Raw genomic sequence first — 20,363 nt, forward strand, 5'->3', positions numbered from 1 at the left:
TAGATAATTGGGTTGCCTGTGAGCTGGCGTTCAGGGAGTTGCAGGGAAGTTTAGAAGCTGGACAAGATAGGAATGCTGCAAACTGAGGTAATGGCACTCTTAAATTTTGACAGTGTGTAGTAGAAACTAAACCATTACTCATTTTTATCCCTTAACTTCCAGTCAAGATAACTATATAATTATGTGTGTAGGTATATAGATGTGTGTGTTTGTGTATTTATCAATAATACATTTGTATATGTGTATACAAGTAGAAACTCTATAACCAAAAATTAAAATAATTTCTGTCATTAGAGCAATATTTCTTGATCTTTTTTTTCATTATTCACCCCCCCACACGCATCTAAGGAGACTTCAGAAATTTTTTTCTAATTGTGCCTACCCAAATGAAATTTTAGTTTCACACCATATACTATATATCTGTTTATGTATGTATATGTGTGCTTTATACATAAAAAGAATGGAACAGTTTTCACCCTTTGGGGATGGTATACCCCAGATGAGAATGTATGCATTATTAGAGTGAGAGACTGTTCTGATCATCTGGAGTTCTTTATGTTATATTCTATGACTTTACAAAGAGCAAAACCCTTTACCCATATTTCCTGTTTTTTGATAGCCTGTTGAAGGGATTAGGTAACACTGTTGCTGTCTGCTGCATACCTCAGTTATAAACAGCCCTATTCCTTCACCTGAAAATCTCTGTCTAGTTGTTCTGTTCAGGCCCATTGTAATCCAAAAGAAATTGTAGATAACAGTCAAATCATGTAAAGTTTAACCTGTATTTAAGGAAGGTCACTGGTTTTTTTAAAGACTTTATTTTTTTAGAATACTTCTAGATCCATAGAAAAATTGAAAGGGAAGTACAAAGATTTCCCATATATCCCCTACCTCCACGTAGGCATAACCTCCCCTATTTTCAACATCCCTCACTGGAGGATACATTTGTTAAAATTGATGAACCAACATTTGACACATCATAATCACCCAAAATCCATGGTTTAACCTTAGAGTTCACTCTTGGTGTTGTACATCCTATGGGTTTGGAAAAATGTACAATGACAAGTATCTATCATTATAGTATCATACAAAGTATTTTCACTGCCCTAAAAATCCTCTGTGTTCTACCTGTTCATTCCCCAACCCCTGCCAACCCCCTGGCAACCACTGATCTTTTTACTGTCTCCATAGTTTTCCCTTTTACAGAATGTTTTATAGTTGGAATCATACAGTATGTAGCCTTTTCAGATTGGCTTCTTTCACTTAGTAATATGCATTTACGTTTCCTCCATGTCTTTTCATGGCTTTATAGCTCATGTCTTTTTTGTGCTGAATAATATTCTGTCATTTGGGTGTACCACAGTTTATCTATTTGCCAACTAAAGGACATCTTGATTACTTCCAAGTCTTAGAAATTATGAATAAAGCTGCTATAAACATCCATGTGCAGGTTTTGTGTGGGCATAAGTTTTCAGCTCCTTTGGGTAAATACCAAAGAGTGCAGTTACTGGATTGTATGGTAAGAGTGTGCTTAGTTTTATAAGAAACCACCAAACTGTCTTCCAAAGTAGCTTTATTACTATTTTGTGTTCTCATCAGCAATGAATGAGATTTCTGTTGCTCCACATCCTCACAATCATTTGATGCTGTCAGTGTTCTGGATTTTGGCCATTCTAATAGGAGTATAGTGGACTGATTTTTTAAAATAATATTTTTATCAAAATATAATTCACATACCATAAAATTCACCCTTATAAAGTATACAACTGAGTGGTTTCACTGTATTCATTGAGTTGTGCAACCATCACTGCTATCTAATTTTAGAACATTTTCATCACCTCAAAAAGAAACTCTGGTCAAAATTTAAACTATCTGTGTTTCAAAGGGTACCATGAAGAAAGTGAAAGGATAAGCCAAGGATTGGAGAAAATATTTGCAAATCGTATATCTGGTAAGGGACTTGTACCTAGAGTATATAAAGAACTCTTACGACTCAATGCTAAAAAGACAACCCAATTTAAAAATGGGCAAAAGATCTGAACAGACATACAGATAGCCATCAAGCACATGAAAAGATGCTGAACACCATTAGCCGTCAGGGAAATGCAAATCAAAACCACAATGAGATACCACTTATACCCAGTAGGATAACTACAGTAGAAAAGGCAAACAGTAACTAGTGTTGGTGGGGATGTGGAGAAATCAGAGCCCTCATAGACTGCTGGTGGGAATATAAACTTTGAAAAACAGTTTGGGATTTTCTCAAAAAGTTAAACATAGAGTTACTATATGATCCAGCAGTTCTACTCCTAGGAGTATATCCCAAAGAAATGAAAGCATATGTCTGCAATAAACTTGTACACAGGGTTCCTTTTGGGGATGATGAAAATGTTCTAAAATTGTATTGTGACGATGGTTGTACAACTCTGTGAATATACTAAAAAATTATTTAATTGTCTCCTTTAAATGGGTGAATTGTATATGTGAACTATATCTCAACTTAAAGCTGTTTTTAAAAAACGATGAAAACAGGACTTCCCTGGTGGCGCAGTGGTTAAGAATCCGCCTGCCAATGCAGGGGACACGGATTCGATCCCTGGCCCGGGAAGATCCCATATGCCGTGGAGCAACTAAGCCCGTGTGCCACAGCTACTGAGCCTGCGCTCTAGAGCCCACGAGCCACGACTACTGAGCCCGCACGCCACAACTACTGAAGCCCATGTGCCTAGAGCCCACGCTCTGCAACAGGAGAAGCCACCGCAGTGAGAAGTCCACGCACTGCAACAAAGAGTAGCCCCCGCTGGCCGCAACTAGAGAAAGCCCACCCACAGAAACAAAGACCCAACGCAGCCAAAAATTAATTAATTAATTAATTAATTTTTAATAAAAGATGAAAACAAACAAAAAAGGTAACCCTTTCCCCCCACTACCACCCATGAGCAGTCACTCCTCATCCCTACCTGCTCCCCACGACCCTGGTAACCACTAGTCTGCTTTGTGCCTCTATGGATTGGCCTGTTCCTGACACTTCACATAAATGGAATCATTCCACCTGTGACTTTTTGTACTTGGCTTCTTTCATTAGCATAATATTTTCAGAGTTCACCCATGTTCTAGCAGGTATCAGTACTTCATTCTTTCTTATTGCCTAGTGATATCCCATTGTATGGACATACCACATTTTGTTTATCCATTCATCAGCTGATCAATATTGAGGTTGTTTCCACTTCGGGGCCAATATAAATAATGCTGATTTTAAAGTTCGGGTACAAGTTTTGCGTGGCCATATGTCTTCAGTTCTCTTGGGCTTATCCCTAGGAGTGGAGTTGCTTGGTCATATAGTAACTGTGTTTGTGAGGGTCAGCCAGACTGTTTTCCAAAGTGGCTGCACCATTTTACAATCCCACCAGCAACTGATTTTTAAGTGAAGACTAGTTATATACTCCTTAAAGTGTCCTAGGCCAGATTCTCCCCTTCCCTGTCTGCACCCAAGGCCACATAGTCCCTTAATTGTCACATGGAGGGTTTAAACCCATAGTCGTAGGGCTCTTTCATCCCCTCCAAACACAGAGACACTCCCCAGTGTCAAAGCTCTCTTGAATCATACAGATTCCACACAGAGGCGCTTCCCAGGAATCTCACTGACAGAGCTCCTGTGAGAGCTTTTTCTCTTTAATAATAGATTATATTCCTCAGGCCTCTATTCCGTTTTGAGAAATTCATCTTAAAAATACATGTGAAGCTTTGTTCTTAATACTAGAACTTTGTTGTCACGTACATCTCTAGTTTCAATTTCAGTTGTGTGTTTGCACACTCCACACCCCCACACCACACCCGACACTTCGACCTGCACCTGGGCATCGATGCAGGGCTTGTCCAGCCTGTGTGCGTCTGTCAGTCACACAGTCCAGTGAGCGGAGTCGGGGAATCATCGTCAGTGTGGTCAGCCATTGCATGTCCTCAAATCTATCTTGATGTTCAGCCTCTGCCTCATTTTGGGGGGTAACGAATTACGCATGTGTGATACTGTCAGTTCTGATTGCTCTCCTATTTACTTGTGTCAGGGTAGCCCGTGTATACCTTTCAGGGTTGCTGTTCTGGTCAACTTAGAGATTTAGTGAGAATGTGACTCTTCTTCACCCTTTCTGTGTCCTTAATAACAAGCAAGATGTTTCCTTCCCACCTGTAATCCTTTCCTTTTTTTTTTTTAATTAATGTATTTATTTATTTTTGGCTGTGCTGGGTCTTCGTTTCTGTGCGAGGGCTTTCTCTAGTTGCAGCAAGCAGGGGCCACTCTTCGTCGCGGTGCGCGGGCCTCTCACTATCGCGGCCTCTCTTGTTGCGGAGCATAGGCTCCAGATGCGCAGGCTCAGTAGTTGTGGCTCACGGGCCCAGTTGCTCCGTGGCACGTGGGATCTTCCCAGACCAGGGCTCGAACCCGTGTCCCCTGCATTGGCAGGCAGATTCTCAACCACTGCACCACCAGGGAAGCCCTGTAATCCTTTCTTATAAGGAGTTCTGGGATTTTAGCCCATTCTCGCATGCAGAATATCTGTGTAGCATGTTCACCGTCTCCAGGTCTGGGGCCAGCTTCTCCTCTTTCCAGGATACACTGTACAAGTCTGGGCCTGGCACAGAGTGGGCACACATCACTCAAAGGACGTTGCTCAGTGGAGGAGTGTGTTTTGTTATGTAAATGTGATGTGTGTTCCACGCCACACTAACATGCCAGGTATCCCTGTGTTCTCTTCTGCAGGCCATCGGCTGTACTCTGAACTGTAGTTGCCAAAGCTTCAAACCAGGGAAAATAAACCACCGTCAGTGTGAGCAGTGCAGACATGGATGGGTGGCCCACGGTAACTTTATTTTGCCCCCTCTCTTGGCCTTTAGTGTACCCTTTAAATAACTTACAGTTATTCAGGAACAGATTTAATATCTAAGAATGACAGCTAACATTTGTAAGTTACTGCTATGTGCCAGGTAACAGCCTAAGAGCTTTATATATGTTATCTCTTTGAATCTTAACAACTCTATATGATAAGTGTTTATCAACCCCCTTCTAAAGATGTAGAAAATGGTGCTTCAGGGCTGTCGTTCTGCAACAGTAGAAATGTTCTGTGCTGTCTAATATAGTAGCCTCTAACCCAGGGTTGCTAGATGGAAGAACAGAATGCTCAGTTGAATTTGAATTTCGGTTAAACTATACATAATTTTTTAGCCTAAGTATATCCCAATGAATATTTTTGGTTTAAGTGTATACCACTTATTCATTTTTTATCTGAAATGTATATTCAAGTTTAATTTTTATTTGTATTTTTATTTGCTATACCTGACAGCCCTACACTAGCCACATGTGGCTACAAGTACTTGAAATGTGACTAGCGCAACTGGTGAACTGAATTTTTAGTTTTATTTAATGTTAATTAATTTAAATCTAAATTTGAATAGCCATATGTGACTGATGACTGTTGCATTGGACAGCATGGAGTTCAGTGGCTTAACTTGCCCAGCCCAACAACTAGATAGTGGCAGACCAGGGCTCAAACCCAGATCTGTTGGATTTCCAAGTCCAGGTTCTTCCCCAGACCCCATGCTTCCTGGTTTTCCATCTTCTTGATTATGCACCTGCCGCCTTCGTTTTTACCCGTTTTCTGTGCACGGTCCCTACTTGCGTCTGTTTTACTCCTTAGGCATGCCACAGGAAAGGGAGAAAAGAAGCTTCTCAGGCTAGTCCATTTTATTTTAGAAGTTCCTGAGAATAACTTGGAGCCAGATAGCTATTAAGATTATTAATTGTTTGCATATTTGTGGTTTTTCTACTGGAACAAATAACTGAGAGTTAGCGCTAACCTACTTCTGTGCAGTGTTTCTCTTAAAAGTAGAATCTTGAAAAACGATATTTCTTCAATTCACTTTTTCAGCTCTAAGTAAGCTAAGGATTCCCCCCGTGTATCCAACAAGCCAGGTGGAGATTGTCCAGTCCAATGTGGTGTTTGATATTAGCAGCCTCATGCTGTATGGGACCCAGGCCATCCCTGTTCGCCTGAAAATCCTACTGGACCGGCTCTTCAGTGTGTTGAAGCAAGATGAGGTCCTCCAGATCCTCCGTGCCTTGGACTGGACCCTCCAGGATTACATCCGTGGATACGTGCTGCAGGTATGGGGACCATGGGCACTGTTCTCCTAGAATGTCTTCCGAAGCTCGTGTCCATGGAACTGATGTAACCCAGTTGCCTACAGTGCTACAGCCATTGGTAGTCATCCTTCCCTTTCATAGTTATTTCTAATGGCTTAAACCCTACCTCCATGTTCTGGGTGAAATCCGTGCCTTTCCTCAAGGTATCTGTGAGACTTCAGGATGCGGGAGCATTACGTATTCTCTGATTTGGGTTTCACTCAGCCAGCTCTTCCACAGTCAGCCATTTGCCCCTTCCTTGGTGCTGCCTCCATTTCTTTTATTATCCTCAAACTATTTACTGACACAAGACATCATGTTTCAGATTTTACTGAGAGTTTGGGGTTGAGGAAGGGAACTTACATTGCAGAAGGGCACAGCAAACAGTTACAATTTCATGCCACACCTTCCTGTTCTTTAAAGCCCTCTGCCATCCATCCTACTGCTAATTTTCCTTCCCAGGCTCCATCACCTTGTGATATTTCTGTGTGCATGCTCTGGCTCATTCTCTCTCTGCCTCCCCAGTTCCTTTTGGCCTCCTCGCATTTTCTCTACGTCTCTCCATCATTCCATGCCTTTCGTCCCTTCTCTCATCTCTTTCCTTTGCAGAGTAGTTTTACCTCTCTTTCTGTACCATACTGTGGGGGGTAGGCCTTATGCTTCCTATCCAGAGAGGCTATCAGGGTGTTTCGACAGCAAAGAACGTATTCCCTGGTGTGAATTATATCATTTCTCTGACATATGAAACAGCTACAGCATTTTCTTCCTTGTTACTACGCTAGAAAATGTCAGCTAACTTTGATAAAAATTTCAACGAAATGGGCGGATGAATGTTATTTCCAAGATTAACATACACTTCAGTCTAACTCAGCTGGACCATAACCCTGAAACAAACACTAATAACAACCATTTATTGACTTAGACCCTCATCCAGTAATCTCACAAGGTAGGTAGATTATCCCCATTTTCCAGTTAGAAAACCAGAGACTGAGTGCTTCTAAATCTTGCTGAAGTCACTCAACTTGTATGCAGCAGACTGAGAATTTGAACCCACTTCTTTCGAACTCTGACAGTGCCTCCAGTCTTCCTCTGGAAACATGTTTGCTCACCTCGAGTGCAGGACCCCCAGCAGGCTAGAAACCACCTTTTATGTAGAGCAGCATTATGATCTTACATTATGACATAGATCAATATTTAATGATCCTAATAATCTTGCTTTCTAGTGTTAGGATTAAAAATATGGAATCAATTACCTTGAACCTCTAGTGCATGAAAAATTTATGATGTTACATTCCTCATCATCTTCAAAACTCTTACATGCACTGTGAAAAATCTCAGTAGGCCATCAAATACATGTTCTGTGATAAAATATTTATTGTAGTTTTGGGAAAAGTTAGGCCTTGCTAGAGTTTGAAAGATCTCCAACACTCTAGTGTAATTACAGCTCTGCTTTGTGAACATAGGCAATAGATCAATACAGGTTCATTTGTTTTTCAATGTTAGTTGCTTGGGAAAGATTATTAAACTTGCAGCAAATAAATACTTGAACTATATCTAGGCCTGATTGCCTCATCTATACTCTTTAGATAAAGAAGTTACTATTGTTCAAATGATACATATTTTAATTTTAGTGGAGGAAAATTATGCCTGATGCAAGACAACCAATTGGTTTGAAATAAGATGGAAAATAATCACCAAACTTCTCCTTAGGCTTAAGTGATATAATTTTATTTCTCTCTTCTGGACCACTGCTTACATTTGTGCAGTTTATTTTCTGCACAGAGTTTCTGTCCTAGGACAGTGGGGTGAGCGAGGGCTGAACTCATCAAGCCTTGTGCTCACAGGGGTGTCTTTTTCTAATATGTACAAAAGTGCCCTGTGGGGCTTCCCTGGTGGCGCAGTGGTTGAGAATCTGCCTGCCAATGCAGGGGACACGGGTTCGAGCCCTGGTCTGGGAAGATCCCACATGCCGCGGAGCAACTAGGCCCGTGAGCCACAACTACTGAGCCTGCGTGTCTGGAGCCTGTGCTCCGCAACAAGAGAGGCCGTGACAGTGAAAGGCCCGCGCACTGCGATGAAGAGTGGCCCCCACTCGCCGCAACTAGAGAAAGCCCTCGCACAGAAACTAAGACCCAACACAGCCAAAAATAAATTAATTAATTAATTAAAAAAAAAAAAAAAAAGTGCCCTGTGGTGCTGGTGGAGGCCCTGACCACATACATGGTTCCTTTCTTAGAGAAAAGGGTAAGGAATAGTAAATTAATTGCCCGTTTTAATTCTGGTTTGGGTTTAGGATGCATCAGGAAAGGTGTTGGATCACTGGAGCATCATGACCAGTGAGGAAGAGGTGGCCACCTTGCAGCAGTTCCTTCGTTTTGGAGAGACCAAGTCTATCGTTGAGCTCATGGCAATTCAAGAGAAGGAAGAGCAGTCCATCATCATCCCGCCCTCCACGGCGAACGTAGATATCAGGGCTTTCATCGAGAGCTGCAGCCACCGGAGTGGCAGCCTCCCCCCTTCTGTAGACAAAGGAAACCCCGGCAGTATACACCCCTTTGAGAACCTCATAAACAACATGACCTTCATGCTGCCCTTCCAGTTCTTCAACCCTGTGCCTCCTGCACTGATAGGGTCAGTGCCGGAACCATATGTGCTGGAGCAGGGTCAGGACCAAAGTCAGGACCCCAAACAGGAAATCCACGGACCCTTCCCCAACAGCAGCTTCTTAACTTCCAGTTCCACCCCATTTCAGGTTGAAAAAGAGCAGTGTCTAAACTGTCCAGGTCCTGTTACTAAAAAGGAAGACAGCGCCCATTTAAGTGACTCCAGCTCATACAACATCATCACAAAACTCGAAAGGACACAGTTGTCCCCAGAGGGCAAAGTGAAGTCCGAGAGGAACAGCCTCGGCACAAAGAAGGGCCGGGTGTTCTGCACAGCGTGTGAGAAGACCTTCTACGACAAAGGCACCCTCAAGATCCACTACAACGCCGTCCACCTGAAGATCAAGCATAAGTGCACCATCGAAGGCTGTAACATGGTGTTCAGCTCCCTGAGGAGCCGGAACCGCCACAGCGCCAACCCCAACCCCCGGCTGCACATGCCAATGAACAGAAACAACAGGGACAAAGACCTGAGGAACAGTCTGAACCTGGCTGCCTCTGAGAGCTATAAGCGCCCAGGTTTCAGGGTGACTTCTCCAGACTGTCGGCCTCTCCCTGGCTACACTGGTTCAGGGGAGGATTCCAGGAGCCAGCCAGCCTTCCCAAGCATCGGCCAAAACGGAGTGCTTTTTCCCAACCTGAAGACAGTCCAGCCGGTCCTTCCTTTCTACCGCAGTCCGGCCACCCCGGCTGAGCTAGCAAACACACCTGGGATGCTACCTTCCCTCCCTCTGCTGTCCTCTTCAATCCCGGAACAACTGGTTTCCAACGAAATGCCATTCGATGCCCTGCCCAAGAAGAAATCGCGGAAGTCCAGTATGCCCATCAAAATAGAGAAGGAGGCTGTGGAGATAGCGGATGAGAAGAGGCACACTCTCAGCTCAGATGAAGACATGCCCCTGCAGGTGGTCAGTGAAGACGAGCTGGAGGGCTGCAGCCCCCGGTCAGACAGAGCCCCATTGGGAAGCTTAGGGAAGTCTGGTCCTGAAGGAGAGAGGCCCTGCCATCTCAAACCGGCAATCGAGTCCAGCGGAGCCATCCGCCAAACCCCCGAGCAGGCCACATACAACTCAGAGAGGGAGACTGAGCAGAAGTCAGTGCTGACCGTGGTGCCACGGGACGGGGAGGATGGTGGCCGTGAACCTCATCTCACCCCCGGGCTGGAGCCCTGTGTCCCTTTTCCTGACTACGTCAAACTGCAGCAGCGCCTGCTGGCTGGGGGCCTCCTCAGTGCTTTGTCCAGCCGGGGGATGGCTTTTCCTTGTTTTGAAGATTCCAAAGAGCTGGAGCACTCAGGTCAGCACGCATTAGCAAGGCCAAAGGAGGAAAATCGCTTCCAGTGTGACATCTGCAAGAAGACCTTTAAAAACGCTTGCGGTGTGAAAATGCATCACAAGAACATGCATGCCAAAGAAACGCACACGTGCACGATGGAGGGCTGTAAGGCCACATTCCCTTCCCGCAGGAGCAGAGACAGGTAAGACGTCTGGTGGCAATCATTTCTTCCAAGGCAGTGGTTCTTAAACTTTAGCATGCATCTGAGTCACGTGGAGGGTTGTTAAAACAGACTTCTGAGCCCTCCCCCTAGAACTTCTGCTTCAGTTGGTCTGGGACGAGATGTGAGAGTTTGCATTGCTAAGTTCCCAGGGGACACTGATGCTATTCCAGGGACCACAGATTGAGAAACAGTGTTCTATAGATCCAGATTTCCTGGATTTTCAATTCCAGAATTAAAACTCATTTAGCCACAAAACCTGACCTGAAATGATGTGAGGCTATTTTAATCTTTTTAAATCTCCCTTTGTGTGGATTTTTTTAATACATATTCCATACAGAAATGTTAATGGATTTATTATGGGGACATTGCCATGATAGGACAGTATATGCATCATTCTGCCTTTTTAAAGCCTGAGAAATTCTGGATTCAGAAACATCTGGCCCCAAGGGTTTGGGATAAGGCATCATGAACTAGTTCACACATTAGAGGGGGAGGAAGCGGGGGAGCTTTTAAAGTTAGGATTGTAGCTCCCCAAAACTTGTCTGATTTTCATTTCACACTATGAAGTCCACAGAATGAAACGTTTTCTCCAATTTCTATTTAACCACTATTTTTGAAAGGAAGAATAACTGCCTGATTGAAGATTTTTGAAATACTAAGATATCAAAGAGTAAAGGCAATTAACAGGTTATTTCAGTGTCTGTGATGTGTGGTTCAAAGATGAGAAGACTTTCAGTGCCGGGTTTTCATGACCTCACCACACAGAGTCAGACTGTTTGTACAGAGTGCCCGGGTATAGAGTATCTCTCATCACTCTGGGGACACAGCACTGGCGTTACTATCTTACTTGTGCTTTTCTTAATGAACTTGAGTCGCATAACCACTCTTCAGGTCGCCTTCCTCCCCAGCCTATAAAGGGAAGAGGAAGCTTACCAAAAGATGACCCCAGGAGGCTTTAAGGAGAGAACCAGCTCTCTGATGAAATGCAGCATTATGGATGCTAAATGGTTCACAGAATGTTAAAATGTTACATTCGCTCGAACAAGCTTGACTTCTAACAGCTCAGCACCACCATTGCCTCAGTCCAAGTTGTAGCACCTAATTTATTAAGAGGGTGAAAATGTATAGACTCCCACACACATTCCTGGACAGGGCTCCTAAGAACACACACATTGTCTTGAGCAGAGAGGATAGGGCAGGGGTGATATTAGTTAAAATTCCTGTTTCTGTTGCTGGATGTTGCACCAAACCACCAAGATACCCAAATTAGTGAGCCAGTGCCCCTCCTCTACCCTCCAAGAGGGGTGTTCATTCATGAATAAGCTGTCATTATAAAGAAGAGATAGTCGTATCGGTCAGGTTATCCTTGATATTTATGATACTGTTCTGACCTACATTGTCTACTAAATTAGAAGGCATATGGAATTTAAGATACTATTTATATTTATTTTTCATATATTTAATATTTTCTTATTTTGGGACCTATTTGTGATGCTCCTGCCCCACCACAGGAAAACATCTTTCGTTCTAAATGTAAACCACTAATTCTAGTAGTCTAGAACTTGGACTGCATATTCCCTAGAATCTGTGATTTAAATGATACCATTTTAAACAGGACTTTGTGAGCAGTCCCGGGCCCACCACTATTTTTCTGAGTCAGGGATGAGAATTGCATGGCTGTAAGGATAACTGACTTCCTCCCTTCAAGCCACTGCTACTGCCAACAGCAGTTCCTAGGACCCATCACCAAGGGACGAGGACAGCACTGTGGATACTTATTTAGCCAACAAATAGTCAATAACCTTCTGTGTTAGGTGCTCTAGACACAGTCCCTGCCCAAGAAGGCCAGTGGGGAAGACAGAGCAGTAAGCAGGTGATTACAGCTGAAGGTGGTGGTTGCTAGAAGCGGGGGTATTATATTACGGGCACGTGGGAGGGCGCCTAACCAAACTCTGAGAAGTTAGGGATGGTTTCCCAGAGGAGTTCTGTCTAATCCAGCAGCTCGCAGAAGTTTTGGTCTCACAGCCCCTTTACAAATTCTTAAAACCTCAAGACCCTCAAGAACTTTTGTCTATTTGGGTTTCTATCTATCAATATTTACTGTATTAGAAATTAAAATTGAAAAAATATGTATCACATCACTTAATAAACCTATTATATGATACCATTACATTTTTATGAAAAAATAACTACATTTTCTGGATCAAAAACTTAGTGAGAAGTGGCTTTGTTGTACATTTTGCAAATATCTTTAATGTCTGGTCCGGTAGAAGGCGACTGGGTTCTCATACCAGCTTCTGCATTCAATCTGTTGCAATATCACATGTCACGTAGCCTCTGGAAAACTCCACTCTACACTAGTGAGAGAATGAGCCTGAAAAGGGAAAATAATGTCTTAGTATCATCATGAAAGGAGTCTGACTTGAGGGACATCCTGAAAGGATCTCAGGGACCACTAGGGGTACCCAGGCCGCAATTTGAAAACCACTGGTCTCAGCTAATCTAAATAGTTAAAAACGGGAGGGAAGAGTTGGAGGGGGAGGTGTAGAGGTTGGAGGGGGAGGTGTAGAGGTTGGAGGGAAGAAATGCAGACCTGGGCAGTAGGCACAGCATTAGTCCTGGAAGCAGAAAGCCTGGCACGTGGTCCACAGGGTTTTTGCAGCTGTGGTACTCACTGGTCTCAGGGTACATGGCACCTTGGGAAGTGCATCTAAGGATGCATCTGAGGATGGTTAAGGAGGAGAGAGGGCTGCCCACATGTTAGCTCTTGGTGTTCATGGGATCCTCAGGAGTTGAGCAAAGGGCCCAGAGGTTTGCTTTGTTGCATCAGGGACCTTTCTGTGCAAGGTGTTCCAGTAAATGTGTTTGTCAGACTTTTTTTTGACAACTTGTGTATACTGGAACCTGTATGTCAATCTAATATCTGGTTTTCTGCTGAGACATACCTGCCCCTTCAACACAGGGTGCTGACATAATCACAGGGCAGAGTTGCAGTTGAGAAGAGCTGCTTGCAAAGTGGGTGATCTGGGAGTATAATTCTGATTATGTCCCAAGAAAAGAATGTATAAGAGGATTAAAAAGAAGTTCAGAAATAAATTTGATACATTTTATGAGTAACACCCCTCCCATATGTCTTTGGAGATTTAGAAGAGAGAATTTGATTCCTTGTTATTTAGGTGAGGGTGTTTTTCCCAATTTGACCCTGGCATGCATTCTGATCTGTGTTGGGGGAGGTATTTTCCCTGTTTGGAATAATTCTCCAATCACCTTTAAGATTGTACCCTCTGGTAAGGGGTGTTTTTGCTCATCAATAGTTAGGGGATCTCCGAGCAAGGCCGACATTGATTGACAAGTTACATCAAATGATACCTTATGAGTAAAAGGCATGTGTCATAATGGATACTCATTATCTGTCCTTTAGGAGTAATCATTGGGTAGATGATTGGCAGTGTGCTCACAGTGCTGCCTTTGCAAGTTTTCTGTCTGCTATATAGTGAAATGTTGCAAATACGAACTAAATTTAGCACACGCACATGTGCACACACCCCCCCCACACTCATGCACACGCATACAATTTCTAGCCAATCAGATTTTCACACCTGTAGAACTTGCGTGGGGGTGTGTATGCAAATGCTCTAGACCACCATGCAAGCCACATAGGAAATTTTAAATTTTCTGGTAGCCACATTAAAAAAGTAAAAAGAAACAAGTGAAGTAAGTGTTAGTAACATATTTTATTTCACTCAGCCCATCCAAAATATTATCATTTCAATATATGACACTAGCCACCTTTCAGGTGCTCATACACTTATGAGTAGCTGTCATACTGGACAGTGCAGCTCTAGAAGATAATATTTCCTGGTTTCATTGAAATAAAGTCCTCTGCTTAGTTCCTTATTGTTTGTGACCAGTTTTCTTCTGGGATGTCCTGGTTCCAGTGTCCCAGTTGAACTGGCCTAACTGAAGTAGTCTAGCCATTCTCTAAAGATGAGGTACAAGAACTTACGTGTCAATCAGATTGTGGAAATTGAAGAGAACTACATATTCTGTTGACCTATCTAGTCAAATGCTAACTTGTGACAAGTGGTGAATGGCAGTGGGCAGTGTCCACCACACACGCACTGTATCACTTCTCTCATGCCACAAGCTTTCCTGGTATCTGCCTAGTGTCTCTACTCAGAATGAAGGCTGTCTTTAACACAACAGAAACAACAGCCCAACCCATTGCTAACCATCTTTTCACTCTCGTAGACACAGTTCAAACTTAAACCTCCACCAAAAAGTGTTGACTCAAGAAGTGTTGGAGAGCAATGAAGACCATTTCCGTGCAGCTTACTTGTTGAAAGATATGGCTAAGGAGGCCTATCAGGATGTGGCTTTCACACAGCAAGCCTCCCCGACATCTGTCATCTTCAAGGGAACGAGTCGGATGGGCAGCCTGGTTTACCCAGTAGCCCAAGTCCACAGCGCCGGCCTGGAGAGCTACACCTCCGGTCCGCCAAGCGAGGGCACCATCCTGGATTTGAGTACTACCTCGAGCATGAAATCGGAGAGTAGCAGCCATTCCTCCTGGGACTCAGACGGGGCAAGTGAGGAAGGCACCGTGCTCATGGAGGACAGCGATGGCAACTGTGAAGGGGCGAGCCTGGTCCCCGGCGAGGATGACTATCCCATCTGCGTCCTGATGGAGAAGGCCGACCAGAGCCTTGCCAGCCTGCCGTCTGGGCTGCCCATAACATGTCACCTCTGCCAAAAGACGTACAGTAATAAAGGGACCTTCAGGGCTCACTACAAAACTGTGCACCTCCGCCAGCTCCACAAGTGCAAAGTCCCGGGCTGCAACACCATGTTCTCGTCTGTTCGAAGTCGAAACAGACACAGCCAGAATCCCAACCTGCACAAAAGCCTAGCCTCCTCTCCAAGTCACCTCCAGTAACAAGGTAGTGGACCACGTTTGCTCAGATAAGCATTTGTCGTAATTCAGGAATAAGGTAGTCCAAAGAAAAGTTTCTAACTCTCTTTAGTTACCATTTGGGGCAAGTGAGGCAAAGAATATTTGAGTTGACTTCATAGTCTTCTACAGCAGGATGAGCAGAAGACAAGCCTTGTGAGAAGTTGTCATTGGGGTGGCGTTTCCTATTATTTTTCTTAGCCCAGGAGGTTTACCACCGACATAACAAAAACTTGCAGAGATGTGGTTTTCCCCAGATTTGTTTACACATTCCCTGGGAGAGCTCCAGGTCTGCAGGTTGACAGCAGGGGCCCAGGACCTGGGGGCAGCTTGAAGTGAGGCTTGTAGTATTAAGAGTCAGTCGAGTGTCCTGGGACACAGACTGTCACCACAGGTGACACTCCCATCTTTGGGAGCCACTCCCAAAGATCACATTTTTGAGTTCCTGCTTTAATGAGTCTGAAATTCAAACTGGAGTTTGGGAAAATGACTATTTGAGACTATCCCTCCATGTAGATTGGAGAATTGCCTTTTTTCCCCCTGAAGATCTCATGTGTTACTCCAGGGAGTTCTCAAAGGAAGCACGTTGGCCTCTAATACGTAGGAACACGAATGTTACCCAAGATGTTAGTTCTCGCTCTGTAACACGCGTTAAGAAGCTAGGGGGAAATACTTCATGCACTTAAAAATAGCGGTCTTCAATTTAATTTAAAATGAGTTTGCTAATATTTAATTTGTGTTTATGTTATGTGAGTGTTTGTGGTGAGTGCAGACATGTCACAGTGTGACCACTGGGTCTCTGCTCAAAAGCAGAACGAGTGACAACCTAAACTGCAAAACCACTGCCCATTTTCGTTTGGTGACCTTCGGCGTCTGTTCATTTAGATCCCCTGTGGAACAAATGCAGGCGTGACTCTGGCAGGACCATTTGTATATATTCAGCCAAAGTGTTTAGAGAATGTGGTCCTGATGGTTGTGCATTTTCATTATCACTGGATCCCTCAGTCTTCACCCTTTTATAAATGTGTAAGGTTAGGATGAACATTTGAATTTACATGGTAGAAAGAAAAGTAGGACATTATTGCCATACTGTATGTCTTAATATTTAACTTATTCTGAAATATATTCTGTACCATTATACACATTTGCTGTTGTAGAAAAGAAGCATAATAGGTCCTGTGAAAGGAGACCCTCTCCTGAAATTTGGCATTTACAATACCCTAAAAGTCCATGGTTGGGAAAAAGAAATTGATTTTGTATTAAAACTTCAAGTTAATCACCTTTTTAAACTCATGGTTGGTTTGAGTAATGAAAAGCATCCTTAAGGAGAATTGGGGCTTTATAAGAGATACTATTCCTCTGACTCAAAGGTGAAAAAAGCCAATAACGTGTTACTGATTATTTCAACATTTTTTTTTAAAAATGAATGTGACAACTTAAAATTTGTCTCTGCTTAAAATGAGATGTATGTTTCAACTGTTTTGTTACCCAGCTGTTTAATATTCCATTGTCCCCAAAGTGGAAAAATTTGTATACAAATGAGTTTTCTATGATTTAATAAAAATATATGACACACTTTTTGTTTAAAAAGGCAAACATTTGTCAAAGCAGTTTTGTCATACATACTGTGTGTTGTGTGAGTGCATGTGATCATCATACACACACACACACACACACACACACACACACACACTTATGAATTTTACAGCTCTAACCACCCAGGGAAGGTCTGGTCTGGTGGACAGGAATCAGTAACTACTGCCCCATCCTAACAGGAACTGCAGCGGTTCATGAGTTGCAAAGAAATTAAGTGGTTACTTCACTGGGAGGAGGGGCTAGGTATCACTTATCAAGGAAAATACAGGGATTTTTTAAAAATCTATGCTATCAAAGATAAGTCTTATGGCCAATGCTCAAAATGGAATGCAATGAAAGATTTAAGCCTCTTCTTTCTTTCTTAAATACGCAGGGTTTTTTAAATTTATTTTATTTATTTATTTTTTTTATAGTTCTGTGGGGTTTTTTTGGGGTTTTTTTGTTTTTTTTAATTTTTATTTATTTGTGTGTTTATTTATGGCTGTGTTGGGTCTTCGTTTCTGTGCAAGGGCTTCCTCTAGTTGCGGCAAGTGGGGGCCACTCTTCATCGCGGTGCGCAGGCCTCTCACTATCGCGGCCTCTCTTGTTATGGAGCACAGGCTCCAGATGCGCAGGGCTCAGTAAGTGTGGCTCACGGGCCTAGTTTGCTCCGCGGCATGTGGGATCTTCCCAGACCAGGGCTCGAACCCGTGTCCCCTGCATTGGCAGGCAGATTCCTCAACCACTGTGCCACCAGGGAAGCCCCTTAATTTATTTTTTAAAATTTTATTGGAGTATATTTGGTCTACAATGCTGTATTAGTTTCCTGCTGTACAGCAAAGTGAGTCAGCTATACGTATACATATATCCCCTCTTTTTTGGATTTCCTTCCCATTTAGTTCACCACAGAGCATTGAGTAGAGTTGCTTGTGCTAGACAGTAGGTACTCCTTAGTTATCTATTTATACATGAAAGTAAGTTTTTATTACTTATCTTTTAACAACTTTGCCTCTTTCTTCTACTCTTCCAACATATAGATAAAAGCACGATCCCACCTACCCATCCAGCCCCCCTCTCAGGTGATGTCAGTGTCCCTGCTTCTTATTTCAGTGGGAGAATAGGAGTCATCAGAGGGGAACTTTCTTAGCTACCAGCATCTGCACTGCTCCCGCCTGCTCCGGGCTGTGTCATCTCTTGCCTGGATGACTGCGTTAACCTCCTCACTGGTCTGCTGCATCCATTCTTCATCTCCTACAGCAGCCAGAATGTCCTTCTAAGTTATAGCCTCCGGTCCTGTAGTGCCCAGCTCGAAACCATCCAAGGTTTCCCTTTAGCAGTTAGTGTAAAATCCAGAGACCCTCCCAAGGCCTACAAGGCCCTAAAACATTTTCCTGCCCCTGCCGCTTCTCCATTCTCTTTTCATTACAGTCTTTGTCAGCCGTCTCTCCCTCCCTCTCACCATAGCAGCTGTTCCAAACCTCCAGTTTGCAAGGTCCCACCCCATGGACCGGTCATATTCACAGAGCTGACCTCACTTCCTGCTCTCCGCGAATTAGGTGGGAACCCCTTCAGCTTCTCCCCCGGTGCCCACCAGCCCCCATCCATTTGTCTGTATTCATACCCGTCCTCATGTGGTCACATCTGCCTGGACCTCCTGAGAATCTATCTTGTGCCTGGCAGACAGCAGTGAGCTGCAGGCCTCTGTGAGAAGGGGACCAGGATCCCGCCTGCACTCCCACCACCCATTTTGCCATCACACGCAGACCCGTCACAGCCTCCTTGGGCTCATCACCTCCCACTGAGGGATCCGAGTCTCCCTAACTCAACCTTTCTGATTTTATCCATGTGTGCCTGGGTGGCTATGTTAGTCTGGGTCCTCTAAGAAGCAGATGCCAGTAGGACTAAATGTACAAGGATGGTATTAAGAGACACTCTTGAGAGAAAATAGGGAGCTGGGGAAAGCTGGAGGAGCCGGCAGATGCAATGCAGGGCCGACCCCAAGTGAAGAAAGGAAGGAGGGAAGATTGGGTGAAAGTATCTTGAGACTGCCGTGTACCTGAGAAAGGCTCAGCACGGCCTTTGGGGAGTCCCTGTGTCCAGATGAACCATCCGAGCAGTCCCCCATCTCCCGGGAATGGGTTCCCTGGGAATCGTTTCCCTGCCATGCTCCGTCTTGACTGCGAGCAACCCATGGGAAGTGTGGCCGCTGTGCAAACGTGGCAGCGGGTGTAGAGCAAGATAGCTGGAGCAGTTGGCCAAATCTTACCTTTCTAAAGCCCCTGGGTCCTGTTCAAGGTACATTCAAACCTATGTTTTTCTCTAGACTCAGAAGAAGTGTTCATTTTCTTTTTGAAGACTGATGCTCTCACCTCATCCCTCCAGCTGCCTCAAGGTTGTCGTTCCATCACTTCTCTCCTCTCCCATTCATTATCAAATTCGTCTTTCTAATGGTTCCGTCTCTCTAGCCTGTAACATTTGCAAATCTCTCTCATCTTAAGGATTAAAAGAAAGAAAAAATAGCTCTCTGTCCCCCCCCCTCCCCCGATCCCTTCTGGTGACTCTTCTTTCCTCCTCCTTGTGCATCCAGTTTCCTTAGAATAGTAGATTTTGCCTCTGTCCTATGGCTGCACTCTTCTTGCTCCCGGATGGCCATATCCAAAGGACACATTTGGTTCATTGGTGCACCCTGGTCCCTCCCTGGCCTTTTTCTCTCCTCATGCTCATGCTTTTGGTTGTCTTATTCATCCCTGTGACTTGCATTCCCAGCAGGATCCCTCCAGAGCTGCCCTCTTCACTGTTGGTTATCATGCAATAACCCACAGCATCTCCAGTTCAACTTGTCCTCAACTCAGTTTGTCGTTTCCCCACCAATCAAACATTTTTCTCCTTCCGTTTCCTCGGATTGAGGGAGTGGCGCCATCACCTGGCCAACCCAAACTAAAACCCTGGGGCGGTACTGAGTATGGTTAAGAGCATAGCTCTTTAGGTCTGACTGTCCTTGGCTGTTCCACATACTAACCTGGTGACCTTGGCCAAGTAACAGCTTCCCTGGGTCTCAGTTTCCTCATCTGTATAATGAGTATAAAAATATACTCATGAGCTTCAATAGCTCATTATGAGACCCAAATGACATGGTGTATATGAAACACTTAGCACAGTGCCTGGCACGTACACCCTCAACAAACATTAGCCGTAAGCATCGTCTTCGTCACCATCATCATCCCTATCCTAGACTTCTCCTTTCATCTCACTCCCAACAACAGCACTCAGTCACCAAATCCAAACAACTCTACCTTCAAAAACGCTCTCACATCCTTCCCCTCTTTCCTGCTCATCATCGATGTCAGTTCATCAAGGCAACCCTCCACTCCGTTCTCTGAGAGTATTTCAGCAGCCTCCTATTTTTATTTCTCTCTCAAATCCAACCTCCAGACAGCAGCCCAAGGTCTGATGGTGTCACCCCCTCCAGGGACTTCCGGTCCAGCCAGGCCTTAGCCAGGC

At 44.1% G+C, this 20,363-nt stretch overlaps 1 protein-coding gene across 4 annotated transcripts in view; it reads left to right on the forward strand.

The window, feature by feature from the left end:
- BNC1 (basonuclin 1) overlaps positions 1–16,873 on the forward strand; it is a 33,793-nt gene extending 16,920 nt beyond the window's left edge. Inside the window, exons 2-5 of one of the 4 annotated variants that reach the window (XM_036844268.1) lie at positions 4,733–4,856; positions 5,922–6,157; positions 8,469–10,315; positions 14,588–16,873. In XM_036844268.1, the coding sequence (XP_036700163.1) occupies positions 4,733–4,856; positions 5,922–6,157; positions 8,469–10,315; positions 14,588–15,272 (2,892 nt within the window). In that variant the 3' untranslated portion in view covers positions 15,273–16,873. The remainder of the gene's footprint in view (positions 1–4,732; positions 4,857–5,921; positions 6,158–8,468; positions 10,316–14,587) is intronic. The other 3 variants (XM_036844269.1, XM_036844271.1, XM_036844272.1) reach the window with 3 other exon arrangements.
- Positions 16,874–20,363: the final 3,490 nt, after the last annotated feature.

This window comes from Balaenoptera musculus, chromosome 2, assembly GCF_009873245.2.
Source record: "Balaenoptera musculus isolate JJ_BM4_2016_0621 chromosome 2, mBalMus1.pri.v3, whole genome shotgun sequence".
Taxonomy (NCBI): domain Eukaryota; kingdom Metazoa; phylum Chordata; class Mammalia; order Artiodactyla; family Balaenopteridae; genus Balaenoptera; species Balaenoptera musculus.